Source organism: Nycticebus coucang, chromosome 5, assembly GCF_027406575.1.
Source record: "Nycticebus coucang isolate mNycCou1 chromosome 5, mNycCou1.pri, whole genome shotgun sequence".
In the NCBI taxonomy this organism is placed as follows: domain Eukaryota; kingdom Metazoa; phylum Chordata; class Mammalia; order Primates; family Lorisidae; genus Nycticebus; species Nycticebus coucang.
In genome coordinates this window covers 88,921,141-88,930,496 of record NC_069784.1, presented here as the reverse complement: position 1 = coordinate 88,930,496, position 9,356 = coordinate 88,921,141, and the positions used below count along the sequence as shown (strand labels likewise).

Below are 9,356 nucleotides of genomic sequence, written 5' to 3'. Positions count from 1 at the left end.
TTAGCTGTATTTCTGAGAACGCTATTTATCATGTTCTCCAAGGCCTTTCATTTGCATAATTTATCCAAGTATAAATTCTCATTTACTTTTAAGAATTTCACCAAGAGGCTTACAAAACAGCAATGCAAAATGCGTTTGTATCAATCAGTGTTGTAATGAATAACACCCTCTCCTTACACCAAATCAAATATCTGAATACATGTTTGAGAGTTTTTTAAAATTACACTGCTTCTCATTTGTCTTTAATATTTTAGTGGAGAGAGAGGAAGAAAATGAATGTCAACCATGGAAAATAGGAAAAAGATGAAAGAGAGCAGAATGAAGATAGATTCATTTTTTTTAAATATGATGAATCTGTTAATATGCAGGCTAAAGATAAATGCAAATAAAAAATGAGCTCATTTATAACAGAAAGATCCCTTTGATAACATTTGACCCCTCTACTCAGTCTCAGTGTCAGAATCACTAAAAACGGCCCACCAGGCCTGTGTGTACACCACCACAGAGGAGGTTACAAAGATGAACGAGGATCTGACCAAGCCTCGACTCCACCTCCCTACTTACAAGAAATACAGAGGACAGGGGTAAAAGTTAAATAATACCACGGGGAAGCAGGTAGCTAAATCCAGAATACGGGACATTCTCCAGAACAAATGATCGTCTTTGTCTATAATAGCAAGAGAAGATAAAGAAGGGAGGAAAGGAATGACAGGGACAGAAGAGACATCATAACCACGTGCAAAGTATGCACCTTATTTGCATCCTGATTCAAATGAAACACCTATAAAAAGATATCTTTGAGGCAATTAAAAAATGGAAATATGGTGTGGGTGATAGACACTATTCTTTTTATTTTGTTTTTTAATTAATTAATTTATTATTATTTCAGAATATTACAGGGGTACAAATGTTTTGGTTACATGGATTGCTTTTGGACTGCTTAAGTCAAAGTTATAAGTGTGGTCATCAGCCACAAAGTATACACTGTACCTGTTAGGTATAATTTCATTCATCCCCTCCACTTGCTTGATTTCCGTTGATTTTTTCTTCTATCTGTGCACATGAGTGCTGATTGGTTAGTTCCAATTTTGCATTGAGTACAGATGGTGTTTGTTTTTTCATTCTTGGTGATACTTTACTTAGGAAAATGGTCTCCAGTTCCACCCAGATTGTTGCAAAAAGTATCAATTCATTTTTTCTTATGGTTGAGTAGTATTCCACGGTATCCATATACCACATTTTATTAATCCATTCATGAATTAATGGATACTTGGGATGATTCCACATCTTTGTGATCGTGGACTGTGCTGCACTCAACATTTTAGTGCAGTTGTGTTTTTGATAAAATGACGTTTTTTCCTTGGATAAATACCTCATAGTGGTATTGCTGGCTCAAATGTAGGTCTACTTTTAGTTCCTGGAGGAATCTCAACACTATTTTCTCAAGAAAATCATTATGAAAAAATCAACCTCAATAAAGAGTGGGCAAAAGACATGAATAGAAGCTTTTCAAAAAAAGGTAGGCTAATGGCCAATAAACAAGATAAAAAATGCTTAACGTCATCAAGGAAATGCCAATCAAAAGCACAAAGGGATACCATCTACCCCAAGAATGGCTTTTATCAAGAAGTCTCAAGACAGTAGATGCTGGTGTGGATGTGGAGTGGAAGAAACACATACACTGTTGGTGGGACTGCAAACTGGTACAACCTCTATAGAAAATAGTATGGAGATTCTTTCAAAGTGTTAATGACTAGAAATTTCATAGGGCAATCATGGATAATATATGAACATTTGTTGTTGTTGCTAAACAAAGAATGTTTCCAACTTTCCAATACACAGCTACACTCAAGCTCTTTGTAGCTTCCCCATATCTTCACTGGCCAAAAGAAAATTTGTAATGACTAATACCTTTCCCTAAAATTTCAATGAAGCCTTAGATTGGATCACCTGAAAATACCTCCCCAAATCTTCCAGAATTCCCCAATATTTTCCTTTATAGCATATTCAGCACAGTCCTTGCACTCTTGGGGTGTATATCCAACTAATGCTGTCCCTATAGTACCTACTCCCCGATCACCTGCCAACTTTTTAACTTGAGCGTCTATGTAATGAGGAGACACATAAGAAAAACAGTTGTCAAGGACACCGTAAGCCACATATTGAGAGTCTTCTGAGATTTCTGTAGCTTGTTGGTCTTCAAAGCACTCTACATTGCAAGCTCTCAATTTTCCCTTTGTGGGGAAAAGCCATTGCTTGGACACCTTTCAATCCATTTGCACTGGAGCCCCGAATGGCACTAGCGATCTCTCTTCCCACAGACAAGTCTTGAGAATCAATGGTAACATTGCAGTTCATCACGTACGGGCTAGCACGGACACTTCTTGCCACCACTCCACACTCTTCCACTCTGACACCAGAGAGAGGGTAAATCAGAATCAGGTCCACAGCTCCCAGGTCAGGGTGGATTCCCTTCTGAACTTCCATATCAATAGCATGAAAGGCCTCCAAGCAAGCAGCCACAACAGAGCTGCCCAACTTATCAACAGAAGCTCCTATTGTAATGACTGATCTACTATAGTCTTCATCAGAAAATACATTGAGCACTGTTACTTCTGGATGTTTCTGCCCATTTTTGTCAAGAAGAGCTGCTTTTGCTATGTTCTCAACAAGGTATTTTCTTCTAGCTTCTGAAATGTTTAGTAAACAGGCAGTCAAACAGAGCCCCAGTCTGGAGGAAGACATGATTTTTCTGCACGTGCTGAGAGGCCACGGAGTAGCATAGCCGCCGAGCCCGAGTCCAATAGATACTATTAAGGAGTGGTGGTGTTGATAGGCATGAGGATGGCAAGATAGTTATAGCTTTTTAAAACCTCTCTATAGATAAGAGATGGATACTAAAATTTGTGTTGGTGGAGTGTCTGGGCTTTGCTTTAAAACACTACAGATTTGGGGCAGCACCTGTGGCTCAAAGGGGTAGGGCGCCAGCCCCATATGCTGGAGGTGATGGGTTCAAACCCAGCCCCGGCCAAAAACTGCAAAAAAAAGAAAAGAAAAGAAAACACTGCAGATTTGAATGGTGGTCACCAGGGGCTGGAGAAGTGGAAAGCAGAGATGTGCTGGTTAGAGGATACAAAATTTCAGTTAGTTAGATGGCTAGTTAGTCTATTGTACAACATAATGATGATAGTTAATAACAATATTCTTGAAAAATGCTGAGAGTAGATTTTAAGGGTTCCCAACACAAAAATAACTATGCGAGGTAATACCTATGCTAATTAGCCCAAGTTGCCCATTCTACAATGTAGATCTATTTCAAAACATGTTGTACTCTGTACATAATAAATATACACGTTTTCATTTCTCAATTTTAAAAAATAATAACATGAAATACTGCAGGTTTTTTAAAAAGAGGCTAGAGGAAACAAGATGGGCAAAATATTCATTGATATTGAAGCTGGTTTATGGCCTATGGTGATTCCTTATTCTATTCTCCCTACTTTTGTGTGTGTTTGAAGTTTTTCATCATTAAAATTAAGAGAAAAAAATGAATTCACTTAAGGAGCAATTTCTATGGCAGGACATGATTACCTAGTGGTCTAATCTCATTTGGGTCACTTCTAAATTAAGTGACCTTGGAAATACAGACTCCTGAATCCAACAAGATCTCAGGGACCCTTGAATTGCAGATGAGCATGTGGACACCAGAGAGGTGATAGAGTGACCCAGGGCACATAACCCTGTGGGCTGGGAGGATTAGAATCCAGATTCTCAACACAACTGTCTTTCTTCTCCACCCGGTGGAAGACCACTCAGCTAATCCTCATGGAACTTTATCCCTCAAATGAAACCACCATTACTGATTCTTCCTCCTTCATTTTGGAAGGCCCCAGGGATGGAATGAGACAGTGGCCGGAGAAGGCTTTGCAAAGCTCCTCACACCTGTGTTATTTTCCTCCTTCAAATTTTCCCAGTCTAAAATGGCAAAACCCAGAGTTCACTAAAAAGGGGGAAGGGGAGAGTAATAAATAACCAAAAGGGACAACAGAAGGGTTTTTATGCTGCCCAGACAAATTCAGTGGAAACCCCCCACCACCACCACCACAAAAAAATTTAATCAAGATGGTTGGGAGTGGAGCAACAACATCCCAAAATAAACCCATACAAAATGACAGCTCCTACATCTGAACCTGAGTGGAGCTTGCAGAGGGGACTCCCACCTGACACAGTTGCTGTCAGGGCTACTCCTTGGCAAATTATTTGCTTAAAAGCCATATGGAGCTGGAAAATATTCTTCTTAGCAAAGTGCCTCAAGAATGGAAGAAAAAGTATCCAATGTACTCAGCCCTACTATGAAACTAATTTATAGCTTTCATATGAAAGCTATAACCCAATTACAGCACAGGAATATGGGGAAAGGGGCAAGGGAGGAGGGGGGGTGAGGATGGGTGGAGGAAGAGTAATGGGTGGGACCACACCTACAGTGCATCTTAGAAGGGGACAGATGAAAGTTACTAAATGCAAAATATAAATGTCTGAACACAATAACTAAGAAAATGCCATGAAGGCTATGTTAACCAGTTCGATGAGAATATTTCAAATTGTATATAAAACTAGCACATTGTACCCCATGATTGCATTAATGTACACAGCTATGATTAAATAAATAAATAAATAAAGCCATATGGCTCCCTGCTGGGGACCCAGGCACAATAGACTGAGACTGCCAACTGGGAGGTGTGACTCCTCTAATTGGCAGAGTCTGTTCAAGTGTCTAGGCCGCAGCTGACAGGCAGCAGTGTTGACGGTGGGTGGGGGAGGGATCCAAGCTGGGGGAGGGATCCAAGCTGGTGAAGGGAGAAAGACCGTGAGGTCTGAGAGGCAGAATTCTCCCATTACATTGATTCATCTTTTCCCTCCCTGCATCTTTGCAGTTGAGGGACGGTGGCAACAAAATCGACTGGGTGAAAGACATGACAGTAAGAGAAGCTGATGCCCCCCACTCAGAGCTATTTAAAAATAACTCTGGGGGGCGGCGCCTGTGGCTCAGTCGGCAAGGCTCTGGCCCCATATACCGAGGGTGGCGGATTCAAACCCAGCCCCGGCTGAACTGCAACCAAAAAATAGCTGGGTGTTGTGGCGGGCGCCTGTAGTCCCAGCTACTCAGGAGGTTGAGGCAAGAGAATCGCTTAAGCCCAGGAGTTGGAGGTTGCTGTGAGCCGTGTGAGGCCACGGCACTCTACCGAGGGCCATAAAGTGAGACTCTGTCTCTACAAAAAAAATAATAATAATAACTCTAGGGGGCAGCGCCTGTGGCCCAAAGGAGTAGGGCGCTGGCCCCATATGCTGGAGGTGGCGGGTTCAAACCCAGCCCCAGCCAAAAACAGCAAAAATAAAAAAAATAAATAAATAACTCTAGGACTGAGGGAAAGGCTGAGGCTGGTAAGTCCCAGAGGACAGGACAGTGGGTGGGAAGGTTGACAAGTGCCACATCTATGTACCATTCCATGCCGGCCACGGGCCAGTGACAAGCAGGATGAGCCATGTTTCCAGGGGCAGCAGAGGAAGCTTTCTTATCTATGAACGTTGTTTCTTGATCCCCAACACTCCCAGGACAGAGGTTGGGCATGAAGGGCACACAGCCCTGGTGTAGGGAGGACTCCAAAGACCTGACTTCTTTCCTTTACTTTTCATTTACTAAGCATTTGCTTAGCACCTATTTCCTGCCACGCTCTGGGGATCCAAAGGTAACATGAGGACTGGGAGATGCGAGGATATTGGGGGAAGCAGAAAAGAGCGTATTTTTTTCAAAAGAGCCAAACCTTGGTTTCTGTGGAGATGTCCAGCCCAGACATGGAGGCCTGAATCTAGGCACCACGTCAATCTGCTGGATGGCCTTGTTTCAGCCCCCTAATCTCTCTGAGCTTTTGTTTCCTTATCTGTAAAATAAGAATAAAGCTGCCTTTCCTTTACAAAGAAGGCTCAAGTGAAATGTACCTGAAGGAGTCGGTGGGTGTAAGGTGGCATTGCTAATAGAGCTGTGCCTTTTTCTGTGTAAGAAAGCTTTTAGATTTCCAGGAAATTTTGTATCAACAGCCTCTCTTTACAGAGGTTTATGAGCTCTCATAAAAAAGAAAATAATCACATGACAAAGATTTCCCACATGGACAGAGGTACATGGAAAGAAACAATGGTCCAATTGATAGGTGTCCCACTGAAGAACAAAACACACACATGGAAATAGCTCCACTTACTTAGCACTCACTCCACACCAGGCACTATGCTATGTGTTTTCCACACACAAATTACACATATCATTTAATCCTCCAAACAGGCCAATATGTTAACTTTATCATCTTCACTTTACAGGTAAGGAAATGGAGACTCAGAAAATTGAAGCAACTTTCCCCAAAGGCACACAGCTAACATGTGAGGCTGCCTTGGTTCAAACCCACACTCTGCCTGCCCCTGGGGTACTTGTTTTTAAGCTCCAGACTGTACCATCTCCACTGCTGGTGGGGAAGGACAAAACCACGACTCCAGCAAGCAAGCAGAGCAATGCACAGAGCTGTGAGGCGGCAGGGCTGGACAGGGTCAGCGACGTCAGTTGCTCTCCCACTGACCCTTAGCTCGTTTTATATAAGAGAAACATGGCTCACAAAACAGTGTTATGCTGCTGGGAAAGGTCACTCCGAATCCCGTGATCTTGGCTGCTGGGTCACTGAGCAGAGCTTCTGGAAGAGGAATTTACAGAGGGTGACTTCACAAGGACCAGAGCAGTCCAGGAGGAGGAGCTGGGGATCCCTGGTCCTGTCTGACTCATCTCTTCCTCTGGTGCCCAGCCTTCCACCCAGTTGTGCAGAAAAGCCTGCCCTAGACCAGTGGTTCCCAAACTTTAGCAGGCATCAGAAGCACCTGGAAGGCTTGTTAAGACTTGAATTACTGGGCTCTGCTGCCGGAGTTTCTGATTCAGGAACTGATAGGGGTTGGGGAGGGTTGGAAGAATTTTAATTTTTATCAGGTTCTCAGGTGATATTGATGTTTCCGGTCCAGAGGCCACACTTTGAAAACTACTAGTTATAGCACTGAGTTTGAGGATGAGTCAGTGTTTGTATATAATATTTGCCCTGAAACATCTAGTTTTTCCCCCTAATATCTATTCTGCCCTTCTTTGGAAGTAATAGGAAATGTGATTATTTAGGCCAGGTGCAGTGGACTCCTTTAGCTCACGAGTTCAAGTTCAGCCTGAGCAAGAGCTAGTCCAGACCCCATCTCTACCTAAAATAGAAAAACTAGCTGGCAGGCACCTGTTGTCCCACTACTTCAGAGGCTGAGACAAAAGGATTGCTTGAGCCCAAGAGATTGAGATTGCTGGGAACTAGGCTGAGGCCATGGCCCTCTACTCAGGCAACAGAGTGAGACTATGTCTCCAAAAAAAGGGGGGGAGGGATTATTTAGCTGAGCACATAGAGAACCAAAATAAAGACAATATTTTGTGGCTCCCTAGCAGCTGGGTGTGACCATGTGATCTAGGTACAGCTGATGGGATATGAGCGATAAACATGTACAAGGTTCAGGTTGCTCCCCGGAAGGGCTGGGGCAGCCCCTTTGCTGTGACCTTTCTTCGTGCTCGTGAAACAGACGTGGAGGACAGTTATCTTGGACTATGCAGAGGAAGTAAAAGCCCCGGTGATGTAGTAAAACGGAGTCTTCAAACCATTTTGGACTTTAATATGAAAGAAAAATAAATACCTATTTTAATTTGAGCCACTGTTATTTTGGGTCTCTATCACTTGCAGCCAAACCTATATCCTAACTAAAATAGACACATATAACCAAAATCTTAGGACATCAGAAATAAGGTAGATAAATAAGCTAAACTAGAGTAGCTGAACAGATAGGTAATTAAAACATTTATCAGTCAACAATCCCAGCCTAAAATGTAACAGACACTTGCTTGGAGAACTGGATACACCACCAATCATCTTCAGTGTTACGGCCAAGGTTTAACTTTACCAAAAGTCATTTAGCTGTTTCTAAAGATTTCATTTCAATTTATAATTATAGAAAATGCTCCCCAGTCATTTTATTGCCCTAAATTATACCTATAATTGTCCTAACTTGGATTGTTAACTGATACACAATTATGTTTCTAGAAGAAGACCAGAATCCCAACAGATGATTTAAAATAAAAGTTAAATGAATATAATTTGTGTTTATTTTTATCTTATTGGAACAAAATACTATAGAATTGCCACTGTCTATTTCATAGGGATGGTTTGAGGAAAGTAGATATAATTTCCCTTTAAATAGTTCCTTCGAGGAAAACAAGCAGGGATAAGGCTAAAATTACCCAAGGAGGCAATACAAGGAAGAAGCTTTCACCGTGAGCAGGTTCTGTCCATGAAGATTCACTTCCGTCCTTATGTCATTTTCCAAAATCGCAGCCCCTGTATTAATTTCTGAAAAAAATCAAATCAAGAGTCAGAAGAAATAGGAACAATGACAGCACCTCAATGTTAACGGATAGCAACAAAAGGAAATTACACCTGTCTGTAGCATCTTAGGGGTTGTGATGTATTTCATAGCACTTTATCTTAACCTCAGATGAAAGAACCATCTTTTGTTTTTTCTTTTAAAATAAATTTCCAAGAGTTATCACCCACAATTACATGAAGTTGCTGTTGAATGGTGCTCCATAAAAGTTTTAGAGTAATAAACTTACAAAATCGTTTGCTAGGGTGGTGCCTGTGGCTCAAAAGAGTAGGGCACCGGCCCCAGATGCCAGAGGTGGTGGGTTAAAGCCCAGCCCTGACCAAAAACTGAAAAAAAAAAGAACAAAATCGTTTGCTAGTTCCCCTTTATATAATAATAGAGGGCTCACCTTGTGTTGCTCCAAATTAAGGGTGTTGGTTAACTGGATTTGGACCGAAAACGCTAAGTAAGCTGTTTTCTGACTCTTCTGACTGTCTTTAGAACCTAGAATAATTCCTGACATATAGACATCACTCAAAAAAGACAGAATGAATAAATGAATCCAATATACATCGAAGCAAATGAGAATTGAGATAAACAACTTGAAATTCTAAATATCAACAAACATGCCTTGTGGGGGATTACAGAGCTAGCTGAGAGGATCCCACCTTTACCTTTGTAATTAAGTCTTCAGCAGAGTCACAAGATGATTAAAGATGAACACGGACGTGGTTGGCATTCAGTTACAAGGAGTAATTATAAAGAAAATGCATACTTGCAACAGCCATTGACAATACTTACTGTATGACAAAACACCCATGCTAATTACATTTCATGAGCAACACATGGGAATAGATATTTAAAAGAATATACCAAGCAGT

The 9,356-nt window shown here is 41.6% G+C and overlaps 1 protein-coding gene across 1 annotated transcript; it reads right to left on the bottom strand.

The window, feature by feature from the left end:
- Positions 1–2,199: 2,199 nt before the first annotated feature.
- Positions 2,200–2,745, bottom strand: LOC128585541 (formimidoyltransferase-cyclodeaminase-like). Its single transcript, XM_053590603.1, has one exon. It carries the CDS (start codon positions 2,743–2,745, stop codon positions 2,200–2,202), a length of 546 nt encoding a protein of 181 aa, XP_053446578.1.
- Positions 2,746–9,356: the final 6,611 nt, after the last annotated feature.

Coding starts and splice junctions, on each gene's coding strand:
- LOC128585541 (XM_053590603.1), bottom strand. CDS start 2,745: ATGTCTTCCTCCAGACTGGGGCTCTGTTTGACTGCCTGTTTACTAAAC.